Source organism: Bombus terrestris, chromosome 7 (genome assembly GCF_910591885.1).
Source record: "Bombus terrestris chromosome 7, iyBomTerr1.2, whole genome shotgun sequence".
In the NCBI taxonomy this organism is placed as follows: domain Eukaryota; kingdom Metazoa; phylum Arthropoda; class Insecta; order Hymenoptera; family Apidae; genus Bombus; species Bombus terrestris.
The window spans coordinates 15,701,367-15,727,920 of NC_063275.1; the positions used below are offsets into that span (position 1 = coordinate 15,701,367).

The following is a 26,554-nucleotide window of genomic DNA, read 5'->3' on the forward strand; positions in this document are numbered from 1 at the left end:
GAACAGAGGCGAAGGTACGTAGGCTTAACGAGAGCTACTATGACCTACTTACACTGGCCGTGCGTATTAATCAAACTTCCAATGGAAGTTCGACGTTAGAAAATAAAACAACGTTAACACGGAAGAACGTATTACGGGGAACTAATAATCGTAATACCGTAAGTCAGCCCGCTGACATTTATCGCGAAACAGAATTTCACGTTTATTACCGCAAAGAATCTTTCCTTTATATCCTTGTTTTCTATCTTTATTTTACTAGATGCACGATACTTTTTAAGGGTTGAAAGCACGCGATTTATATCGTTATGATTTTTGGCACACCACGTAAGGAGAAACAGGCGAGAAGTTGGAAAAAGTGAACTAATTTGGCGGGAAGAAGAAGACAGATCAAGATATTCGGTGGAACGTGAATTTCAGGGAATTTAATTGGGATTCCCTTCCGCGCGACCTGAAAACTGGACCTTCCTCGTTTTAAGCGGTTCTCTGTCGCATACCGCGGAGACACGCGTTACCATGGATCGTCCGGACGTGAAAAAAGAGAAGAGGCGAGGTGACCGACGAGACGAAAAATAAATGCCCGCGGAGAGAGAACAGAGTGGCTCTCCTCGCGCTTTTATCTCTCGTCATCACTTTCTCCTCGCCGCGTGATTTACGCTACTCTTGTCTTCCTTAATTAGGTTAAGGCTCTCTCGTCCCGCTGCTTTGCATCCGGAGACAGGGAGAAAAGGAGTCCCCGCTTCCGATACGACCGCGAAATCCACTCCGACACCCTTGTTAAACATTAATCGAGGCGCTGTTCGCATTGTACCACGCCGGGACGATTTATGCCCCGAACCGCCGAGCTCTTTCAGCCAAACAGCTTTTCAGAGAAATTTATTACATATTTACATCGGTCCTTCCTCGCAATGCCGTTGTAACGACGTTGTTCTTTCTTCACGGCGAATCGTGTTTTTTTACATGATGACGCTCCAAGAATGGTACCGCTCGAGTTTGAGCAATACACCGCGTGGCGACACGTAGCGAAACATTCCGATCACCTTGGGTTCGTAAACAGATCTTTTATCTCTAGAAATTCGACAGAGTTTAGAACGTCGGTCGTTCTAAACACCCACGAACCAGTAATAATAGAAGTCCTATAAATTTTATGCTTTCAGTGGTAGAAGGATTTGGAAATTTTCGATCTGCTCGTTGTTCGGTAGCGTAACTAACTTCACCTTCGAAATTTCTATGAATCTTTGCAATATTCGCGTTGTCGCCAAAGCTCGTAAATCTTTCCCCGTCCAGGTGTTTTCTCACAGTATCCACGATGGCCAATAAAAAATATAGCAGGGGGACTGGCATCGTTTTAAGTAGTATACGCCTTCTACGTCGCGGTTGGTCGGCCATTGCGTAGTTGCAGTCGCCGAAGGCCGTTCTAGGTCGTTCAGTAGCTGCCACTAGGCAATGCTTCTCAAGCTGCTTACCTTACGCAGCCGATTCGACGTGACTTTTGTCCTTGCCAGGATTGAGAACGCGATTTGATTCGATCGAATCATGGCATGATCGTTTTATCCATTGTACGTAAGCGACGTACGATCGCGTATCACGTGAAAATCGTTCCGTTTCATCGATGATATTTACACGTTGCTTATTAATACCTTACCGATTAGAATTTTAAAAATAATAATTTAAATTTTAACCAACTTCTTATTACTATTACCACTATTTATTCGTTAATATCGACGAGATAAATCTTCCATTACAGTAAGACTGTAACATGAAATAAAATGTATTGGAACGATCTTCGTCCTTTCAATCGCGCGATAAATGCTTCATTCCTTTAGCGAAAAGTTAAACTCTACCTTCTGGGCGTCGGTGTTTGGTTTTCAACGGGAAGAAATATTTCGAACGTAACGCGAAATCGACGTCGTGTGTTTCAGGAGAAACCTTCTCGTGATTGCGAAACCGCAAGGCAAGCGGATTGTTTCGGATGCTGCTGACAACGAGGCACACATCCCGGTACGGTCACGAGGAAAACCTCGAAATTTATTAACTTGTAAGGTACGTTCTTGCATGTGCAACGCAGCCACCCAGGACTCGATAAAACGTGCTTTCGTTACTTTCTCGTCGGTCCCCCTTTTTCCTTCCTCTTCATGCAGAGTTACACGCCGCTTGTGCTCGCTCGTTTATTCGTTGGTCGCGCGATAAAACTCGTCCGGGTTAAGGCGGTACGCCTCCCATCGATTCTCGAGAGGAGGCACCCTTTTCATTTAAACTGGCTGCCGCTCGTAAGAAATAACGTTGGAAAAAAACCCGCCCGCAGATACACTTCCCTTTTAACGATCGCACTTAACCGCGACTTTTCGCGCTGACGCTCGCTGTCTGCGAAATTTGCGATCGCGGCCGCGATGCTACGAGTATAAATACGAAACCTTTAACAGCGATGTTTGATCTCTTTCTTTCTTTCTCCGCTTTTCTTTTTTCATAAAACTTTGAAGTTTCTTTAAGCACCGATATAAATTTCCCGTTATTACGCGTACAGTTTTTTCGTTTTGCTTTCGTTATTTTCATCAATTAGAAAATTGGGCGGTCCTATGTTTTTACGTACTACTCTTGCGAATTCTCGTTTCTTTGGTCGAAACAGATCCCACGCGTGTTAATCTACGCGAAATTTATTTTTGTCTATAGATCCGATCCGATCTAGAATTTTGCTGATGTTGTTTATAAGTCGCATGGCAAAACAATTCCAACATTTCCCGTGAAGTATGTCCAAACTTTTGGCCAACGTTCATAAATCATTCCTGTTATTCGCCAGTGACGTTATCATTTTCACCACGTCACGCGTACGCTGCCCCAAAAATGATCGTTTCGGAGCAGTTACGTAATTCCATTTAGATCGTAACCAGTCAACGATACATCATTGTGGTGTATAGCGCGCTCGAATACTTGACCGGTCAGTCCACGACAGAACCATCTAGCAATGACGTCTATTTTCCGCGATTCCGCGGACATGCGAGCTCCGACACTGTCTATGGTCAACTATAAAGGCCATCTGTTCGCTTTTAGAGTCCCCTTTATACCAGCGGTGACGTCATTACGCGCACAGATAAACAGAGACGAACACCCACTCAGCATCGCTATCGTTGCTCGTTGCTCACCTTTTCCACTTCGGTCACACGTTCCTCTTGGTTCAGGCACGTTCGCCAACTGTTTCTCTATCCAAGATCTCCATCATCGAATTTTGTTTTAACCGTAACCGGTCACCGTCGCTTCATGGCTGTGCTATTATACGACCGGCATTTAACGACTGTTCGTCTAATTTTCGCGAACCGCCTTTCCGAGGAATCTTTCGCGCAGCTGGAGGTGCTTTTTGGCACGGATAACGCGGCTGGATTTATTGTCATTCGTAAATCAATGGTTACGCCAGTTTCCTGCGGCTTTACGAAGCGTTCCCGCGCTCCGCCACGCGTTCACCGACACCGATTCTCTCGCGCTTCCATTAATTGTGTCACTTCTAATGACCTTTCTCTTTTAACTACACGACGTTTAACGTTGCTTTCTTAATTTATGTCGGATAATTGGATCGAATGATTAATTAACGCGATCTTCCAGTATTCTCTTTTTCTGCATTATCTACGCTTATGTTTCTTGCACAGTATCTTGTACAGAGGGTTATTACATTTTGAGAATTTTCCTTAAAAAATGACAACAGTTCTACATAGGCAAATATGCTTTCTACCTCAACCGTAACATTTTAATATGAAAATGTACATGAGCGATATGTATCAAAATATTAGACTCTGCATTCTCGGGATTGCTGGGAGTGAAATAAAGCTTTTTAAAAATTCAAAGAAATTCAACTGAAATTCAGCGTAAAAGAAAAACAGCGCAGAGGATCGTGGAGACATGGAGCTCTAGCCGAAAGCTAGAAAATTAGCGAGCGTGACGCGAACGCCCCTCGGTGGCGTTCCAACGAGTTATCCCGTTTTCACATTGGCCCGTAGCCAGGCGTCCCGACGCTTGCCGAGAGGGTGGACCGAGTCCGGCCGAAGACGGCGTCCCGGCGTCGAGCGTCCGTCAGTGCGTGTGTGACATGGCTGCGAGGCGCTACGGCGACCTAGACGCCCTCCACATCGCGATGTGAACATACCCGCAGCGTCCTCGAACGATCGCTGAACGATCCTTCCACGTTCCTTCTCTGTTGACGATCTTCTCCATTCTGTCGCGTTGTCCTGTTTCGCGACGTTTTTCACGCGATAACACAACACGGCATATCGTGATCGGATCGTGACGACCTACGACCTCGTTCGAAGATATACTCGAAGAACGTCCTACTGCGAACTTCGAGCGTGAAAGTTGGTCGCAACTTGGTCGACGAACCTGTAAGAAATTTCGAGAACGAACTAGGATACAGCGTCGCTAGGAGCTGGTATTATCGAACACGATCACGTGAACTCTGTTTACGTTTCGAGGACAGTGCGCCTCGGAGTTGTGGGTGGAAACGCAGGTTGCGCAGAGTGACGAGAAACCTCGAGTGGTGTGAGTGAGAAGCGGGTCGAGGAATTGCATAACTGGTGCGATAGTTGAGAACGGCTGAAATTTCTTCAGGGAAGTTAAAAGAGGGGCTTGGAGAGTTGGAAAGTGAACCTAAGTTAGAAGTGATGTGTAATTGGGGTTGGTGAGATCGTTGCGGTTTCATTGACATGTTGGGGACAGAAAGAACGGTACATCAGACGAAGTGGAGAGTCGAGTGGTTGGTTTTCATCATCGAACCTTAGAATCTTGCGTGGTTGTGTCTCGCGAAAACGAAGCCGAACATATCATTCCTGCAGCGAGACGATGTTGCATTCCCTGTAAAGAAATCGTCGAGGAGTGAGCTTTTCCTCGACGTTGTACATAAATGCTCACAGACCGTGGACCACAAAGTATACTCCTATTTAATGGACCTTCATAGGTTAAGAACTCTATAAACTACTATTATTAAATTACGATCGTTAAGCGAGAACGTTTGCTTCGTACGACAGAAAGTGTAAATTAGTGAATTTCAGAAGAAACATTTCTCTCTCTTTCTCTCTCTCTCTCTCTGAACCAATTTTCGTATTTATATTTTCATCTAAAAAAAGGCGATCCGCGTGGTATCAGTTTTGGAACGGTAGAACCCCGTGGGTCGCCCAATTTCCCTTTCAAATAACTGTGATTTTGATGACTATATAGACGAGGAGAGTGTGATATATCGACGAATCGGGTGACACATACGCGGTGAGATAAACATGTCATTGACGTATTCCGCGGTATTAGCGGTGTTTGAGGATGACCGACGTTATCCAGGATTTTCAATAATACCAGGCCGTGCGAATGATCGGACCGGCCAGTGCGTGTAATCCGCTGGGGGCGCTTGTCAAGATCGTTTCGGCTGTCGTGGCTTGACAACCGCCTGGACAAGTTATGTCGGGCCAGTGACGCGAGCAAAAGTTTGGAGAGAGGCCGATGCGTCTGTCGACGAAACGGTGGCTTCTACTCCGTTCGAGTGAACAAGAGGAAGACAACGACGAAGAAGCAGAGGAAGAAGAAAAGGAAGAAGACGAAGAAGAAGAAGAAGAAGAAGAAGAGGAAGAAGAGGAAGAAGAAGACGAAGAAGAAGGGGGGCGTGCTTGAGAGAAGCGCGTGCAGCTCGTTCGACCTGCTCTCTCGTCGTTTGCACGCGTGCAGCTCCCTGTGGTGTGCACGTGCGTGGCTGCGTGCGTGTGTATAGTGCAGGAACCGACGATGGAATATCGGTGAGGTCACGAGGTCACCGCAGAATGCCTGAGCCGAGGGCGAAGCGCTGTAAACACTGTGACGGTACGGCACCACTTGGCCTCGACGGGTGTGCGGCTTTCTCCACTGCGCACGGGGAACACTTGCTCCGTTTCTAACTCGAACGTCCAACCCTTCTGACTAATCGCATATTAATAAAGTGTCTTTTTTTAATACCAATGTCAGCTCCTTTTAATCTTACGCTCTAACTTTTATTAATCCCTCACCCAGGTTTGTTCGTCAGCTGCTGTTTGAAGATGTTTGGCATTGCGCGTTGATGTTTGCCTCGTGTGTTGTAACGATGTTGTTATTGATATTTTAACGATGGATTGGTTTATAACGACGCAGTGACACTGTTTATGCATGAAGGTTTCTTCTGTTTGTTTTTTGTTTTTTTTTTTTCTTTTTAGGAGCTACGGCTTTAAAGAGACATTTGTTTGACACCGAGGAGATTTGGATATACCTTAGAAAGGTCGGGATATTAGGACCTTTAGGAGCCATAACACGGATGATACCTTCGTTCTTTTATTTACAAAGATATTCTCTTTCGTTAAAGAAACAACGTTTGTTTATAATGCAATCATATCGATTATTACAACCCACACAGATACTTACGTTATATTATAAACAGTCAGAATTTTGTATTTGTTATTATCGCCAATAACACGTACTCTATCGAATAAAACGTATCTCGGCAAAGCTGATGTTAGTGTTCGAAAAAGAGCATCACGAATGTATCGTTAAATTGCTTGTTTCTCGGATTCTATCCTAGGCTGTTGAGAAAAGCCAGATGGCGGGATCGTAAAGCGGACGGAAAGTCGTATTTCCGGCGAAAAATCTGTGTTAATTAGGGACGTAGAAGAGGCCATTTTATCTGTTCATTTATTCCGCGGCTGTGGCCGGACACTTGGACCAGGCTTGAGGCAGACCAAGGCGAACGCACATAGCGCATTCCGATCGGATGGCAACTACGTCCAACTACATTCCCCTCCGCTTCACCCTCGTCTTTTGCCTTTCCTCTTCTTTCGTCTCTCGCGCTCCGTACCGCCAGTATTTTTATCCTCGGTTATTCACCCTCTTATCTGCGAATAGAGGCGCCCCTTATCCACCTGGATTCATGCCTTCTTTCCGCATGTGTCACTTCTTATCCCTTCTGTTTTCCAATTTCGTATTTTGCCAGTAAAATCACCTCCTCGAACCTCCTCAACGATCACTTCGTTCCTTTTTAATTCCTTTCATATTTGATCAAAGACGATGACGCAAGAAGCGTAGATTCGTTGTTTATATTTTCAAAGCAGAATGTAGCAAAGTCGTGGTATTTTCTTGCAGGAAAATGGGAGTTTCGGCGGAAATATTTGCGGAATCGGGCTCGGAGTGTCAAGAGATGTTAGTGGCGGGGCGGTTTATTTGAATTTCTTTCCCGATCGATCGTCTATGCAAACAGCGAAGCGGCCGGGAATGGTAACGATCACTTCGGGTATTGGCCTACATTTTTTCCCGGCGATTTCGCTTCGCCGGTCGTTTCGCTGCCCCGTATCTCTTTTTGTTTTTCGAAACGTCAAAGCGCCGTTCGGCCAGATGGCCGCGATTAAAAAAAGGATCCCGCTCTCTCTCGCGCGCGTCTTACGTTTCCGCTAACCGGACTCGGCACCGTCTGCATCCAGAATTCTTAAACAAAATTTATAAATACGCGATGTCGGCTCTACGTTCTTTTCCGTGCGATGTGCGCTAGGTCTACATCTTGTAAACACATTTTCACGGACGCTTGCAAGCTCTCGTTTCGCGCTTTGCTACACCGATAGCGAAGCGAAGGGATGTTATGAGATTCGAATTTTATGTTCCAAATGCCAAGGTCCTGGGTAGGAATTTATTGCACGAAGAACAGATAGATAGGCTTGGCGAGCGTTTCGTAAAAAATGATTTTTCATTCTCCCGCGATCCCGAGCATCCTCTAAGTTTCGATCGTCCAGTCATTTCAAACAGATTCTACCTTCTACTTTTCTCTTTCGTTATTCTTATGAGTTACGTACTCGGTGACAGTTGCGTTTTATCTTCTGTTCTTCGTAGGTCGATTATGTTTATTCCTTTACAAATTGCACCATTAACGAAAAGCATTCTTTTAAATCGACGATATCTCGGTGTAATTATACCAAAAATCATACGTTTACCACTATAATCATGCCAAGAGAGAGCCTATATTTGCGAGGTACGAGTGTTTAAGTTGGTCAAAGCGTTTTTATTTTTATACAGTCCTTCGCAAGACTAATTACACGTATATATATCTAGTGGCCGCGAAGTGGAGTCGATAATGGGGTCTAACTCGAAAAGACCCAGAATACACGGGACGGATTGTAAAGCGACAGCCAGACGGTGATGTATGGTACAGGGACGAGTCGATGATTACGAGGAATCCATGCCTTCATCTTTTGAGGGCCGCATCGTTAACGAACGTCCGCCCCTTTTAATTACTTTCTTCATTAATCAGCAAGGTGGCCCCGGTGTTATAGGTCGGTGACCTTCCAGGAGGAGCAAACGCCCTGTCACGAGTTAATCGACCATCCCAGGAAACCTTTTCGACGGAAAGAAATCTAGTCAACCTTTTCACTCTACTCTTATGGACTAGTTCATTTTTATTTCGACTTCACGAATCTGGTCTTTTTCCACCTTTTTCTCTTTTTTTTTTTTATGTATGGATTTTGACGATGATTAGTCTAGTCGGCTTATATATTTCTGAAAGACTTGCGAACGATTTTACAAAAGATTCGAGGATATTGAAAGTTACGATTCGCTCGATCGACATTTATTACCAATATTACCATCGATCGGAGCAGGGACGTTGAAACAACGGGCATTAAAAGTACGATACGCGAATTTCACGCCGATGCATCAACGTTTACCGTTGTTAGATCATTGCTTTGATTCGATTTAACGTGGCATTATATTACGAAAATTGAAAAACACAGTAAGCGGCAGTTACTTTCGTCCAGAGCCATTGAAAAATGTCATCGCCAGATGTTTTAAACCTTTCGATCGCGTCGAATGCCCGAGAATGATCGTCTATTCCGAGTCTTCTTCTTTCTTTTTCTTTTCTTTTTCTTTACGAGATCGTGCTTGTTCTTCAAAGAGGAAAGTTTACCGAGGGACAGTGAAATATCGTATGTTCTGAGCCGTACACCGTCTTTATTTCCGCGCCTTTTTATTACCCGTTACGTAAGCCCGGAATTATTTCGATCTTTATTTTCTTCTTTCTCGGTTTCTCTCACTTCTCGTTGCTTTTGTGATATTTCTCAAGGCCACGGAATCGTTATAAAATCGCGTGGGCGAGCTGGACAAATGTTCGATCATGCGACACAGGAATGCGTTGAACGTCTATAAATTTCCATCTAAAAATGTCCAGCTTGTTCAGGCGCACATCACGTCTTTCGAACTTTTTCTTTTACCCCTCACTCCTTGCTTCTTCACGCTAATTAAAACTTGCCACGAGGATACTTTGAGTCTAGCGATTAGAACGATCGAGACGATCTGATTCGTCGCGGTGATTTTTCAGTAGAACCAAAGGGAAAACCGGCCTGGCTGGTGTTTGATTTATAGGGACAACTTTCCAGCGCGAATGGCACTTACTTTGCGACAATTTAATAGACTCTTAGGTATCGAACATGGCCGAAACGTATATCTAGATCTGTGAAATTTGCTTTATTCATTGTAAAATGTTTTTCACGCGTCGGAATTAGCCATCATGCAAGAACATATGTGAAACCGAATTAAGCGTATTTTTGTTCCCGAAAGGGTCCAATTAAAGCGTTGTCAGCTTGTCGGACGGAGTGGCACTAAACGCGTGTCGTAGGTTCACGAATAACGTCCGTAAATTCAGAGTCCAACAGCTGTCGATGGAAAACTAAATCTAAATTTAATCCTGACTAGTCCGATGAGATTCATTCTGGACAATAGACTTCCAACCTTTCAACGTCTCCGAAATGCCAACGGTTAGAACAATCCATGGTGCGCGCACGCTTCTCCGAAGTTCCTTCAATAAAGTTATAATAAGAAAAGTTATAGCAAGGAAGAAAACGTAGATTCTGTATTTTAAGCTGCCGATCGGGTTTATAACATTTCACCTTCTATTAAAAAAAAAAAAAAAAAAAAGAAAAAGAAAAGGAAAGAAGAAATGAAAGAAAAGAGAAAAGAAAAGAAAGACAATTTTCCCAAAAGTTGACGCTTAGTACCAATTCCAAAAGACACCTCCAAATTCTCTCAACCTTCGTTAATTTATCTCTCTCTCTATAATTGTCATACCGCAAATGGGTCGATCATTGCTTTCAAGTATTTTCAACCCCAAATCCACCTTTTATCGAGTTTCTCGACGAGGATCGTACCTGCTACATGACCTTCGCAGGACTGTCTGGAAGCGAATTTGGCAGGCTGATGGTCTAAGGACGCCTAGTTCGATTATTTATCGGGACGGTATGTACGATGCGTGGGCAGCGGTCGCTCGTGTTCTCGCTGCTTTTCATTCGCTGGCCACTTTCCAAACGGCGACACCCTCACACCTTTTTCTCGAACACACATTCGCGTTTGTGGACGCCGGTCTGTTCGTGTGGCGCATCACTGACACGCGTCTCGTACGCGCACCTCGTGTTACAGTTACGTCGTAGCGATTACGTACGAGCTCGCTCGCGCGCTACTCTACCTTTTCCACGTTTTCCCCTCCTCCTCCGTCTCTCTTCCTCTTTCTCGCTTGGCTTCATCCCTCTATGCTCGTTTGTCGTCATTCTTATTCTTTCACGAGTTATTATCATTGAAGGTGCGAACACTATGTTCGACGAGTTAGAGACGATCTCTAAATTCATGAACGATGGCATCGAGAACATCATCGAGACGGATATTGATCGTCCTTCTGGAATTTGGGATATTTTCGAAATTCTGTAACTTTATTCTATAAGAAACTCAGTGAAATCGATGTTTGAACGAATTGTGTGACTTTGATTTCGAGAGATGTTGTAAGTATTATAAAATCTTTGCCATGTTCACCGAAGTTTTAAATAGAGGAAGAACGTAAGAAAGATGAAATGTTAGTTTTATTTCTTTATCGTTGAACGTTGAAGGAAACAATGTTGAGAATTAAACTAGACTCGGATATTTTAAACTAGAAACTCGTTACTTTTGTTTTACGACAGGTAAATCCTTGACGACAGACACCGGAATATTCTTGGATTCGAATATCATATTCCGGAAGTATAGTCGTCCAATAAGAAAATGCACAATGTATTAATAGATTTTCTTTAAAAATAGTTTCGCTATGCGCCAGACGCGCGAGCGCGGCTGAAACAAATTGTAAAGCTGCCGGCCTTTTCTAGTATTTATCTCGTCAGTCTCTCAATTACTCCACGGAAATGCGGAATCTTCTTTTTCTTCTTTCTCTTTTTCACGTTTTTCCTTCTTGCTCGCTTGTTTCCATAATAACGAAGAGACGATACGTCGGTGTTTCTTATCACAGAAGATCGGTCGAGGAAAGAAAAATCGGTCTGCACGACAGAAAAAGAAACTTTCTATTCCTGACCACATGATTAGGCTTATTTATAGCGATGTAGAAAGAGAACCTAGTACGAAGATACGACGATGAATGTTTCCGTTTCCAGAAATCACGGAGTTATTTGACAAGAGCGACGCTACTTTCCACTTTCATCCCTCTTTTACTCTGAGAAACGTATCTTGATATTCTATTATTTCTTCGAACTTCCTTCGTATTATTTTTCACGAACACCAAGTCAAGATCAAGGACAACCGTTACGTCAGACCTTCCTGTTAGCAACTTGTCTGAGAAATTAGACCTTCATTTAAAATTTATCTACTCTCGCAGAATTTCTTCCGGCTCATTCGAGAGAGACGCATCGCCGGAAAAATAACTAACGAAAAATAAAATAAATGTGTATCGACGTCGCGTCGCGTTCGGTGGCGCAGAAGCGGATCAGCGATCGTTTTCAAACAATCCGCCCATAAATTGATCCGCCTCTTCGATCAAGCTATCGTGGCGGAAGACAGGGCTCGGAGCAGCGAGAGAGGCTCGAGGAAAAGAGAGTCGTTGACGATGGAGACAGGTGGTGCGGTAGTGCGAGGCGGACGCGACGATGGCCGCCTTTATCGAACGAGATCGAAGATAATCTCGCCATCTTTTCCCTTCCCGTTTCTCGCCTCCTTTCTTTCAATTCCTTTCTTTCCTCTTTGTGTAACCATCCCCCACCCTGTATGTCGCGGCCACAGGCGACCGATCTCCTGTTGCTCTTGGCAGCCATACGCGTGGTTTACGTGGTAACAGCTGTGCTCGCACGCACTTTACTCGCGCAAAACATCGCTAATGGACCGACAACCTCAACCGAGTTAGCTTCGCTTACGCGTAAATATAGTGAAGCGACCAGGTCTCTCTTTCTCCCGTTCTTTCATCGCACCTCCGCTCCCATCTCTTTCTTCTCTTTACCGCCCATTGGATCGCCGTTGTCACCGTCGATGAAATTTATTGCACCGGGAAAGTTTCTTCGTACACGTTCCGGCGCCTCGTCGTTGGCTATCTCGGTCTTCGTTAAATTTTCGAATCGCAAGTTGTACGATTGTCGTATCGATGGATGCGAAACAATCAAGTTGGTGTACAGATCTGGGTAGTAATCAGTTAAGAAACGCTCGATACGAGTGGGAGCACCGTTTATTTGATCGGAATTCTGCTCTACGCATTATTTGGGTCAGTAGATTTCTGCTGGGATTTACTGCTCTTTTGGTGTTTGGAGTTTCCGGGCAGAATGAATGGAACCATAATAAAAGGAAGCGTAGGCACGTCTTTTGATTAAACAGCTAGATTATTCGCAGCTGTAAGTCTTCGATCGAGAGGGTCGTACTAATACGTATCGATACGTATATATACGTATATATACGATAATACGTGAGCCAAACTTGAGTTACCTGAATACAAAACTTGCGTGACAAGAAATTTGTAACAAGACGATATATAGCATTTCCCAAAAAGTACCAATCAAACTGTATTATCTCACGAACAAACTGAAATCGGGAAAGACAACAACCCTTTGAATTTCCTTTGAACAAAGACCCATCTATCGTAAAGCATCCTACCTTGTACGATTATAGTCGTTACAATGATAAACGATATTAATTTCGTTTGATACAAATGACCTTGCACTTTCGATTGTCATCGTATCGTAAAGTTTGAGGTGATCGTGGATAATCATGCGAACCAAGCAGATTGGTTGGGTGTTCGCGCGCGCACGCCTGCATACGGGCGCGAGATGTGTGCCGAAGCTAAACATTCCGCGGAGCGTTCACCCTGGCATTGCTGTAAAAATAAACGGATTGCCAACGGTGTATATCCACCTCGTCCCCGAAGTCTCCGTTTCATTTACGATACCACTGAACCGAACCCAGCGTTGCTTCTCTTCCTGCAGCCACCTCCTTGGCCGGAGACCTTGCACCTGGTCCTTCCCACAGATAAAAGCGAATCGAGTTCCGGAGAATCGGTACGTTCTACCGAGTTTATCAACGTGACATTGAAATTCTTGTTTTTCTTCTTTCTCTCTCTCTCTTTTTCTTCTTTCTTTTTTTCTTTCTTTCCTTCGTTTTGTATCATAGTCGAGGAAATCGTAAATCAAACGAAATAATCCACGAGACAGCGATAACTTGGAAATACGAGGATTCTTCGATTGTTGAAAAGTATTTGATCGAGAGATTTTGCTAAACAGTTTTCTTTTTCTTCGCGTTTTTATGGTTGCCTGACCTTGAAACGAGGTAAAATAGATGAACGTAGAAATGTGCTATAGAACGAGTCTTACTGTCAGTCGTAAAAGTGATTTAAAAGAGCTGCATAAAAGATTTCGAATAGCGAAAGATAGATGTATATGTGACCTACTAGTTTAGCGCCAGACGATCGCGTCCGAGATTCTAAACTCTAAACTCGCCCGACCGAAGAATAAACATTACCGATTATAACTCCACCTAACTAGCGTTGATTCATTCCTCGGAAAGAAGAATTCCGCGAATAAAGAGGGAATTCGAAGCGGAGATTTCTTCGTGGCGAAATAAACGTGTTAATCGTTTTGACGAGTGATCCGAATCGTCTGACCTTCCTTCGTGTCTCGAGATCGGGCATCTTCCGTGAAAACGACAGCGCGGACGAAAGAATATGCAGGCCGAGACGTGCCAAGTGAGTCAGTGAGTTGGATAGTTCACGAAATTAGATCGCGCGGATTATACAGCGGCCGGCTGTTCGCGTTGCTGCATCGCTGTAACCGGCATTGATTCATCGGCCCATCGTGTGCGCGCAGATGTTGCCGCTGTACAATGAACTGTAGGCAGTTAGTGTGGCGCATAAATCAAAGTTCCCTAAGAATTCTCTGGCAGATTAAAGATTTACAAGTTTTGTCTGTAATTTAGAGTACGCGAATCTTATTGATTTCATTCTGAAAATAGTGACATCTGTACGATACAATTATTCGATTCGATGAATTCTAAAATAATAAATTTTAGATTTATTAAAAAGATATCAGTTCTATTCGTTCGTAGATGCCACGCGTAACATTCTCGATAGGGTTCGATAACATTTCGCGAATCGATATACAGTTAGAAAATATTTGCTCTCTTGATTCGCTACGTGATACTCGTTTCACGTAGACGTAGACCAAAGGACTATAGTAATTCAGTCAGAGAACGTAAGATCGGATGACACAACACGCGCTTAATAACACAGATTAGAGAACGCGGCTGGAACAAGGGAACAGCAAATGAAAAACGACGATCGGTCAAGATATGACGACGTCTGGCACAGACTTGGCTTCGTGTCTAGGAAGCGACTCCTCTTTGCCGTTGTAGCCCTTAATGAGCCCAACACGAGAGTAGTCCAGCCTCTTTAATTCTGTTCCTTCTGTCAACTGCTTCTCTCTGCTTCTCAGCCTCGCTGTCTTCTACCTCTTCTTCCTCGTCTTCGTCTTGGTCATCTTCTTGGTCTTCTTCTTCCTCTTCTCTGCCTCTCCACCCTCATCTGCATCGCCGGCTCGGAGCATGACCTGGATGGTACCCAAACGAAATACCATTCTCGTCGCTTCCTTTTTCGCGCGCCATTTTGGAGAACCGATCATCGCGTTGCTCCAGTTCGCTCGACTGCCACCACCGCACAACTTCGGGTAAACAGCTTTGTGCCTGTCACCGGGGATTAATGAACCACGATCGTCCATGATTCCTAAATCCGTTGGATTTCGAACCTGCTATTTCTTCTCATTTTTCCTTTCTTTTTCTCTCCCTTTCTCTCTTTTGTGCGTTCGTTTATTCGACCGACCAACACGATTTTTTGTCAATTTCACTAGATAAGCACATATGGAATCAATATTCGAATTTCAATAAATAAATGATTTATTTCCATAAGTTCATTTATCATAAAAGGATGATGTCACGTTTATTTTCAATTTATGCAACGAATTCGATCAATCTTGGAACAGCTCGTTTTCATTTTTGTGTTCCGCAAATATCGGATTACACGTTGCACCTGTTAATTACGTTACGTTGATTCGAATTGTTTTTCTTGGATATCTTTATTTCTCATTAAATCGAAGAACAAGAAATTAGAAGGAACTTGTTGACTCTGGCCGGTAATTTGCGAGTTTTCGTCGCGGTACTGTATCCCATCGGAGACAGCAGGCAATTGGACATCAATCGTGTCGAACGGTCGAGAATGGCGGTCGTCGATCAGAAAATGTCACAATGTGAATGTTAGAGCAACGTTGCGAAATAAATGTCGAATTTCGGAGCTTACGAGATCGCGTGAACACCCTGCACATCTTTCGCAACTTGCCAAAAGCATTTCCATTGTACATTTCCTGTTACACTTTCGTGCACGAGCGTCGATGCTGATAGATAAAATTGGCTGCCTTTCGGACGCGTTGTCGATCGTTTCGCCTCTTCGAGAAACACTTTTGGCCAATTTGATCGTTAAACGCGCGTTTATTTATATTTAAACGGGCGACGTCGAAGCGTGTCGCCACTCCCGAAATTATTTGTCAGGAATATCATATCGATGAATCGAAGAAACTTCTGCTGGCTATTTAGATCGAATTACAGAGCATACAGCTTTAGAAAGGTAGATCGAAAGAAGTTGTAGTATCAATATAGCACTGTACAAGAGTATAAGCACTACCAACCGAAGATACTAACTGTGTCATAGGCGATAGCTAGAACGACAGCTCGATATTGCGTGGAAATGGGCGAGTTTATCGAGCCATAACGTCTCAGTATCTCGGTCTCTGAGAAAATTGGAAGCTACTCGCACACTCGGATATTATTGCCGCGATGACAGCCGTCTTTGCGATTCGTACTAGTCGAGGTACTCGCTTTAATGGCTCTATAACTTCTTTATGTATCAAATTGAGCTGCGATCTCGCTTAGAGTACCTTCATCCATTGAATCGTTTACTATTATCTCGACTCTTTTTGTCTGTCATTGATTTGCCATACTTCAAGAAAAAGATTTCAACGACTAAAATTATATCCTTTCTTATTTTTTATTTATAAAAAAAAAGGGAAAACAGGATTTGACGTAGAATGTTTAGATGTGTGTTTAAAGGATTTGAGAGCATCTTGGAGAACTGGATCTCATTGATCGAGGAATCTCAATGACTAAAAGCTCACGATGAACTGGAACGAATCGGAATCGGCTATTTCTGCCCATCAGAAGAGCGTAAATTGTCGCGTCGCAGAACGACCCGTTTCAACGCTGATATTTACGTTTGCTCTGCTAACTGGTTCGCCGGATTTATCCGCAACCTTGGGAATAACGGGCGCGATTTGTCCCGCTGGTAATATGTATTTGAACCCATTAAAAGCCTGCATGTGCCGGGAGGGGAGCCGGAGTTGGCTGCCGACAACTCTGTTGCCGCAAATCCCGCGATTTCGAAAACTTCTAATGGACGGGCGTTACTACCGACGATACGTAGCGAACTCTTTAATTACATCCACTTTTATCCCAATTGAAACGCACGGTGCATTTAAATCGAAATAAAAACACTTTTCAGGTTTAATAAGCCAATCTCCGTGGCGGTTCTTTCGCTCTGATTCAACATTTTTTATCACGTTCTGTCTTTGGACAAATCGAAGTAAATTTATTTGACAGAAAATTTTTGACAAGATAAAAACAAATAGAAATGATAAAGTATCCGAGCTTCTATGTTGCCAATCTTGCTCTCGTTTAAGTTCGTAATAATAGCTATTTACAATTGGATAGGAACCCAAGAATCGTAGAGAAGTTAAAGCAAAGGAACGTAGACGGAATCAGGTGAGGATCGTCGAATTGATAACCCGTTGTCTCGCCTGGCAATGTGGACAGAAATAAACTGGTGGCATACGTGTTAGCGGACGAAAATACGAGAATTTGGTATCATTTATTACGCGAGCGTAACGCGTTCGCTAGACATAATTATGAACCAGAGGGCCACGAATGATCGCGATTTTGCGTGCAATTTATAGTATAGATGCGCCTGTAAATGTCAGCAAACGCGTCCCGACGACCATTCCGCGAAACACGAACCGCGCTCCTCTACAATGAGTTGCGATTGTTGCTGGCGCTGTAATTCTCTTCGTCACTGTCATCCCATTTTTACGACACATACGCGTGTCTCTCACCCTTCCTTGTACTAGACTTGTACAAGCCAGACATATATGCGGATATTCGAAGATTCTAATTGGTTCTTTAAATATTACAAACGCAGAATTTTCTCGGTTACCTGGCAGTTTTCAGCGAGAAAATAATTAGTGTCGCAATTGGACGTGTTTTTTTTTTCTTTTTTATCAGAATGTCCAGATTGGTCCACCTATGAACATTCGTTCCGCTCGAGATCTCGTGAAAAACGGTAAATTGTTTCGGAACCAGTGGTAATTCAATCGTTGACGCGTGATTAATGCGTAGCCGCTTATTCAATTTCACGCACAGACAGCGTATTATTAATCAGTCAGAAAATGTAAACTGTGCACTGCTATTCAATGTTACGAGTCTCTCGGCTCTAGTCTTTGCAATCGACGAGATTCGGCTCACGCTGACACCGAGACATCGTTCGCTACTAAAATTACGAACGGTGACAGCTTAATGTTCCGAATTTGTCAGAATCACGGCGTATAACGGCGTTTAATCGGATGGAATACGAGCGTGTTGCACGTCCAATGGATAACAGTTTTCCTTGGCCCACCTCCCTTATTCTTCGTCATTGTGCGAGGACCGATCGACGATCCTTCTTGAATCGTAATATTCGTGCGATTTTACAAGACACACCAAGTTAACAGACATTGCTTTCATTGATACTTTGACTGTTTGTTAAATGCTTTCGGTTTTCTTAATGAATTTCGATATCGTGTTGTTAAACATCGAAATTTCTTCATCCTTTAGTTCGTAGTATTATATTTAGAACTTGGCGTGCAGTCATTTTCTAACGAATAAATTGGTTGGAAATGATGGATTGCTAGAATCATCACAGGTGAACGGTACGACACCGTAGTGTCAGGTTTGCAAAAGATATACGACACTCATAAATCAATACTTTTTTAAAAATAGTCCCCGTTTATTTATCTTCCGGACCAAGATAACGATAAACGAATATTTTAGTTCCCGTCACAAAGCATATGTTCGAATCTTCCTTAATTAACTCTGTGGAGGACGCGATTGATCTGACAGACACACGTAGAATCTAATTCTAAACATCTTTAAGTTTGTTTTTTGTATTTAAATTGGTAATTACTTAATATATACTTATTATAAAATACTTTATATGTACTGTAAATATATCCATATATTATATATTGTATTAATTTTAGTAAAATTAATTTTCACATATTTATACAGTCTTTTTGCAAAAATAAACGCCGTAGCGTGAATCTTAAGTTACCGTGTCTTTCAGATACCTGTGAAGGAATTTCTACGATCGTCACCTCCGCAGATGTTAACATGAGCAAATTATTAAAATCTGCTTTTGTCTAAAGGATCGAAGCGTTCGAACTTTCGAATATTCAGAGAGACTTTATTTTTATGCTTGTTCGTATGTTTAACGATTTCCCTTTGAATCGCTATTATTATTTGTAAATCATTTCTTAACCCACGTTAATTCTATTCTTAGTTGTAGTTTTCGTGGTACGATAATAAAGCGAGTGAAATAAGTCAAAGTGGAGGACGCGTTTCAACCAACGCTATCCTAGGAAGTATTTCAAGCTGCCTTCTTTCCTTACACTCGGCCTTGCAACGGCATCCAACATTCTCAAGCGGTTACGCGTATTGCAGTGCACCAATAAACGACGTTCTCTGTCCTAGAATAGAATTAATTCATCGTTTCTGCCATGACATATAGTAGCGTGCTATGAGTTGGCAAAGTCGGTAAACAGACTCGATGCATTTGCAGCGTGGTCGGACGTCACGGGGTTTCGGTAATCGTGAGGAAGGAAACGCGACCGTTCGACATTTCACCCACGCTATGCCGCGCGTGATGCAGTAAAGTCGGTTTTCTCGGCAAAATACCGTGCACGCGACGACGATACCGTGATCGACTGACTGTCGAGATATTTCCGACACCATGTCCTCGCCTACGATTATTCGAGATTCGTTGGATAACGATCCGTTCAAGTTCAAGAGCGACGTTGAATACGAGAGAAAAAAACGCGTTTAAATTTACCCGCCGGTATGTTCTTGAGGTAAATTTTAGTTCTCTACTTTCTCGGGGATAAATGCAGAAAATCTGAAGAACGAAGCACGGTAAGTAATTGAATCATGAATTTGAACGTGTAGGTTTGTATGTGAAAGGTCGAGAGTTTCATTGATGTAAAGTTTTCTATAAATACCTTCTATGCTTTTCGTTCCATCTTCTATTTTTCAGTTCTCTATCTCGTTGAGTATTTAAGAAAAGCTTCAACATAATAAATATCAAAGAGTAAAGCTTCTTACGTCGATTCAATTTCCAAGTATCAAGCGCATCCAAACAATAATACGCTCGATCTTACATCTTCTCTCTCCTCTTATGATTTCTGAAATCATTCTCTGGTTAAAGATCTATCGCAGAAGCACGCACGAAATAAACTCTCTTGCGCTCAGAAGATTCAGCCTCGCGAGAAACACGAGTTGCAACTCGCACGAAACACGTGCGCAGATTTATTCGCAGCTTTGCGAGGATAATCGCGAGTCGTTGCTCCAAGCTTGGCTGAAATCTGCATTAGGCTATCGGTCGGACCCAGGAGCCCTCGAAAATCTGCGGCTCGGCTAGCGAGGCCTGTCCTTGCATTACGGATATTTCCGTCCATAGTATTAGACGGTATAAAGGCAGAACGGTTCCCCTCTGCCATTCCCGGCATGGCCAGACGTTGGCAAACGCTATGTAAAGCGCTCCAACGAACCTTTCTGCCCCTTTTTTGCCTTTAAACGTCGCCTGGTACCGCCTCTCTTTCGTCACCCGACGCATATGCCTTCTGCTCGCGCTCTAAATCACGCTCTCCAATTCCTCTGACGTTCATTTTCTTTTCTTCTGTTCGTTTTCTCTCTTTTAACTATTTATTCGACCGCACTATGCTAGAGATGACTCTAGAAGATATCAAGCAACAAACTTTAACGGATCTTCGTTCGAACTACAGGAACGATTCGCTCGAACGTTTACGATCAGCGATACCTGTTTGATCTTCCTCTTTGAGAAATTAACTGGCATCACGTTCCGGTTCCGATCGTTCACTGTGCAACGTACACCGCAAACCGGATGGGAAGTAAAGGAGGACCAGAGGTTTGAAAGATCCACGTCGTACATCAAGGAGACTCATCTGCACGCGAAACATCGGGTCTATATTAAGTCTATGTATCCCCTGCGCGAATAGTTGTTTACGTGGCTCGTCAAACGGTATAATTTTTAGCGCCAGACCTGTCAAGTATATTCAGGTACGGGTTACGCTGATTATCGAGCATCGCCTTACGAATTAATAAACTATTAAATCGACTGGAAGTATTCCTTCCCATTGCTTTCTGTCGCAGAGATAAAGTGTAGCGAATTGAGAGGGACTCGTTTTCCAAGGTGGCGTTATCGTTCCTGCTTTTTCGACGATATTTCGTTAGCGGTATCGGTGTCGATATTCGATAACAATCAATTTACTGAACCGTGAGTGACGCACTTGCCACGGCCGATCGGTCGCTGTTATCAAGGCGGGCATTATTTACGATAACTGTTTCCCTGCGAAAGAATTCCGTTAAGCGTTCGATATCGGCCGATGGTCGACAGTGTCGTTAGTGACCTATTGCGTGGTTATATAGCGATCATTTCGGTCGGATTTTTTCTTGGAAGGTGCAAACTCGAACGGCCCGCGTTCGCCCCCTAAACCTGTTCCAGGCCGCGCAGTTAAGACGTTGAAGATTCGTTTCTTGCCACGAAGATATTCGATCGGCGTGTATGGACGTGCGAGAACCTATAATATCCACGTATATTCGCGTGGCCGTATGCACGACACGGCCAACAGCCAGCTTCTAACGAGCTCCTCGAATGATCGATGCATCTTTGTCCTTTCTGTTTTTACTCGTCGCTCCTTTTATTAATTGCTTCATCAAGTATATATCGCATGAAGGAAACCTAGTCGATTCTCATAATCCTTAGTCGTTGCAAATACGCGATAAGATATTTGTTTAAAAGTAATTCGAACATTCGACGATGAACGATACAAATCCCGAAGAACGACGACTGATCAATCCGCAACAGGCAGTGGCAGTGTCCATCGAGAATTCAGCACGCTTTCGTTCCGGGGCCACTGCGGCCATAAAGTTAACGATCGCGATCATCGATGCAGCTGACGTTTACAATTGCGTTTTTTCCAATGGATCGACCGGTGCGACTCGGTCTGCCGGCGATAAAGCGCATTATCGAGCGTTACCGCGACGCTGGAGCGCGGGAACCAGCTCGGATACTAACTGCGTGAAAGCGTGTACGACTCCGGCTACAAGGGAAGAAGAACTGTTAGGTAGTACCGAGACGACGCCGTAATCGTTTCTTTCAACGTTTCTTCTTGCCTGCCAGTCATTTTCTCCGAGGACGTGTAATCTTGCCTGTGAATTTTAACGAATCCATGCACTCGACCGTTTATCTGCAATCACTGGCACAGCGTCTCCAGAAACGGCTCCTCGGGAAATTAATATTTGCCTCTTCTCGGCTAACTCGACCGTCTGCGTTTTTATCGATCACTGGCTATCCACTGCTGTTGGCAATCGCGGTTATTGCTTTAAGCTCGATTCACATTGTCAAATTACACGATAGTGGAACGTATTGTGTTTGATTCGTTCAATCAGGGTACAGCGATCGTTCGACCACGAAAATGTAATCGTACTTTACGCTCTAGACATTTTTCAACGATATTAGACTCTGTTCTTCTATTTTTACGTAAGAACTACAAGTACATATTTACATGAACATAGAGTACCAACGATGTTTCTCCATCCTTAACGAGCAATTTTTGCGTGCGAATCAAAAGAACGCGAATGAAATCCATTTTCGACAATCGTTAACCAACTTAGGCGCCACACTTGATGTTTCTTCCCTTCTTTCCGGTTGATTGCGGGCATAGTGTGAAGCCAGCTTCATCCGCGTGCGTTTTATCGGAGGAGGCGAGGCGGGAAAAAAGAGAGAGGCGATCGGTCTTCCCGTATGTAAATGTTGCGTTTATAGAAAGAGGTGGTGCCCCGTAATCACTGTGGGCCCTCCAGACAGACGGCTTTTTGGTGGAAGGTGTAAACGACTTTACTGGCTACTTAAACTCGTTTCAGATCGATGTGCAAACGACTCAGGCAGTGGCCAGTTAAGACATTATCTTGACGGGACTTTGCAAAAAAATTCGCCGTTACGAAACAGCGCCACGCTGCTCGTCCCTCGTTTTATCGATCACCACAACCGCTCCCCTTATCGCTGGCCCTTGGCGAATTCAATTTTGCGCTCGTAATTCAGCCTTGTACTCGGTGAAAACAGAAATCGACGCTCGTTTCGAGACAAGAAAGCTTCTGCTCTCTGTAATGCGATTTCAGCGTCCCGTCTAATTGATTTTATTGTACCGTTCGACGTTTGACAAATAGAGCGATAGTGACAGAAGAAGTAAATGTCTGCCTGGTAGATCCAGATTGCTTTTCTTCATGCGAGTCATATATTTCACCGCGATATTTTAATCGGTGGTATGTGCAATCTAGATTTACGAGTAGCTGCATAGAGATTCAGGATCTGGTAAATAGTAGTGGTGAATGGGAATCGTATATGTAGTCAAGGCAATCTAGCCACCTTGTCACCCTTTGCCGCGTATCTAATCTGTCTTCGGTGTTGCACCTAGGACAACAACAACAGTCCATTCGTATACTTTCAACGATCTAACAAAACTCTCTAATAAAGGAACAACGCGTTCACGATAAAGAGAAAAAGGAAAATGTCAAGGAAGAAGAAAAGAGAGAGAGAGAGAGAGAGAACAAAAGGGGTAATAAGATACACAGAAGAGATATTTCCACCGCGTAAGAAAGGCCTTTGAAATAGATGGACCAAATCGTACGCCGTCCGCTATATATACGCATGCCGACATAAATTCGTGACTTTATGTTTTCCAACGTGACGCTCGCCGCATCCTGCATTTCCCGCCATTCTCGTGCGCAAGTAAAAACAAGGCGGATAGCTTTACGAACATACCGTGGTTTACGTAAGAAGAAACTGCGAAGCGTTTCTGTCGGGGACTCGTAGTCGCTCGTTTCCGGGGAACGTGCCTGCTACGCCGTGCAAGAAGAACTTCGCCTAACTGGGCGACGATCACGAAATGTCACTGGATCGCACGTATTCGATGACGTGGACGCGTGAAATTGACAAAAACAGCAAAGAGAAAGTCGACGAAAACACGAACGAATATAAAAAGATCGTCTCTTGCAATTTCAAACTGTTGTAAACGTTTAATTTATTTTTTTCAATGTTTTCTTCCGCTGTGTTTTATCGCGAGAACGCTGAGAAAGCGTCGCGTCACGGGCGCCCGCTTAAAATAAGAAGCGCTAAGTTTCAGCAAGCAGTTAAAATCGTCGGGATATTAATTCTATTTGCGCGGAAAAATATTTTAGACGTTATTTTCGATGCGTGGCGATGGATATTAATTTTGACGAGCCGGTTAAGCGTGGTCTCATTGTAGGCAGAGATTAATCGCTAAATATAAGCGAACGACGAACCAAGGAGTAAACGTCAGTGAAACGCGGAATAGATATTAAAACTAGAAACCAGAGCCGAATGATGTATTACTACGAGGGTCGAAGTGCCAACCGACCTCATCCGCCCTCTTGTCGGCTGGCAGCACTCCACATTTTCTAGAATGACTCACGATAAGCAGGTCGTGCGTTCGGCCAGTCTGTCCTACTGTCTGTCGATGTTGGTACCACGCGATCCGGCTACTTTTCCCGCCCGCGAAATTCGCGGCAGTTACAGAACCGGAGAATAGTTTCGCCACGACTTCCGCCGCTTGTCGAGCGAAATGACGCGATCGACTAAGTTTACTTTGGATCAGCGCATTCCAACAAAAGTTCGATAATTTCAGCTACTTATTCGTTGCATATGTTTCTTCTCAGCATCCAAGTCCGAATATAATCGGGACAGGAAAGCGTTAAAAAGCAGTTTCTCGGAAGAGGCAACGATAATCCCTCCCTCGAACTGGTTATACTTGGTGGCACTAATTCCAAACGGCCGTAGCATCGATCATATAATAAAAACGTCGTCTTCGATGCTTGGGTTCATTAAGCGCCCCTCCAACGACTCTGCGAATCCTCCGTTTTTTTTTCGTGAAAGCGATTCGAGCAGATTCCAGGGGATGTTCCCTCGCAGCCGTAACTTTTCAGCGACGCGTATATCGGCGAATAAAGAAATCGTCGAATCGGGAGTGTTTCGTTTCTTTCACGGCACCTGCCTTCCATAATTCGTCGGGGTGAGCCGCCCTGTGACGCTTCCTATTAATCACTAGCCCCTTCCTCCGCGGCAATTTCGCGTAATCACCGACGGACGGATCCAGTAAAGAACGCTAACGAGAAAGTTGGCCCGGTAGCCCGAACGGAACACCCAGTCGAAAATTATCGCCACGAATAACGTGGTTTGCGTGGGTGTGAAATTCTCCTGTCACGGGAAACGACGCGTTTCGACTCGCTTGCCACTCTATTACGTTGTTTTCCCGTATAAAAAATCCGTAATCGCGACCGACGATGGAAAACGAGCCACGGGTGAGGACGAGTTGCGCTGGGAAAAGGAACACAACGATATAGACTGCCGGGGAACATATCGTGGCAAAATGTCCTGGATGAAAGCGAACACCTCGGGTAAATCGGATAAATCGGTGTTTATATGCGCATGTGCCAACGAGACTTCCTCTCGCGTGTTTCCTCGCTTCAAGTTGTAATTGTCGCTATATAGCTTCGTGTTTGTCCTATAAATGATAAGAAGAAACAAACAGGAATGATAGATATAATTTTCTGGTATAAAAATAGAGAACATTTATACAAGAATAAAGGTAGATAGTGCTGTCATTCGACCAATGACAAAATCGTCTAATTTGTGTATCGAAAGATATGACAAACGTTATAGAGACAGCGGTATTTCTATAAACGCAATTGTATGAACTTTAGTATACTCGTTAAGAGGCGAGACTAGGGTTATTCACGAGTTTGTTTGCGATCTGATAGCCACGTGAAAGGGAAATGCTGGTGTCAACGAGTCGACGTGGTTGGCCGCGGCGATATAAAAATATATTAAAGTGCAGATGTAAAGATCGCGAGTAGCCTAGTGGTCGCTTCGTCTTCACATCCTCGCCAGACTGTGAAATGTTTGCGCGAGCATCTTTTTTCCCATCTTCCCTGATTTTCCTTTTGCATGGAAACAGGCTTACGCGCTAACGTACTCCTCCAACGAATTCCACGAGTTCGCTAGCGAAGATGAGATCACGTTTCAGGATTACCAGCGATTCGAATACCTTCGCGAACATTAGCTCGAGGGTACGCAGTAGCGATGCTGTAGGAGATGAGGCCAATTGACTTCAAAATCTACGAGAGATCACAGAAACTAGAGATTTCGAAGCTGACTTAGGTATGTTAATCAGCGGGGTAAGCGTCTTACGAGATTTGTTGCGTGGCCGAATGAGTTAGAAGATAATGTACACTATCGTTCGTAGTATTTGGGTATGCGGTGTAATTTGGTCGAGAGATCTGTATTTTGGTTATATTTTCAAAGTTACGGCAGAAGAACGTTTCTTTGTTGTTAATTCCTCTCTTGCCATAATCGAGATTAAATTTAAGGGAGCAACGCGAGAAAAGTTTCGTTGAATCAATAATTTTCCTCGCTCTCCCTGTCGACTTTCTCTCGTTCGAGGGTCTGTAGAAAAAACTCGGCAACCTCTTGTGGCGCTGATTTCATAAAGCTGTCGTCGACCGACCAGATCCACCATAACAGACGCCACGAAGTTGCAGTTGCCCGTCTTGCTTCTTCCCCTTGGCTGCCCAGCGGAAGAGCAAATATTGAATTAAGGAAAGCACCAGAGGAAAGCCTGCTTTCACGCCCTCGTTTGCTGATTCGTCGGCTACTCGTTTCCTTCTTCTACTATTCGGACGATCCATCTTTTCCACCGATTCCTGATTTCCAAGGTGCAGGAATTTGGGGCAGGTGTCGTTATTGCCAAGTTTTTGTTGTTTTAATTCCACCGCGACGATACTCGAATCCGTGACGTTGACCTGAAATTCCTAAAAATATGCG

General features: G+C 43.9%; 1 protein-coding gene across 2 annotated transcripts in view; it reads left to right on the plus strand.

The window, feature by feature from the left end:
• The window catches only part of LOC100649623 (myocardin-related transcription factor B), a 237,475-nt gene that overhangs the window by 17,480 nt on the left and 193,441 nt on the right, over positions 1 to 26,554 (plus strand). The window contains exon 1 of one of the 2 annotated variants that reach the window (XM_012310436.3): positions 4,002 to 5,820. The exons of the other annotated variant lie outside the window; for it this stretch is intronic. Within the exon in view, the coding sequence (XP_012165826.2) occupies positions 5,781 to 5,820 (40 nt within the window). The 5' untranslated portion in view covers positions 4,002 to 5,780. Of the gene's footprint in view, positions 1 to 4,001; positions 5,821 to 26,554 lie in introns of those variants that run through there. 2 annotated transcript variants of the gene reach the window in all.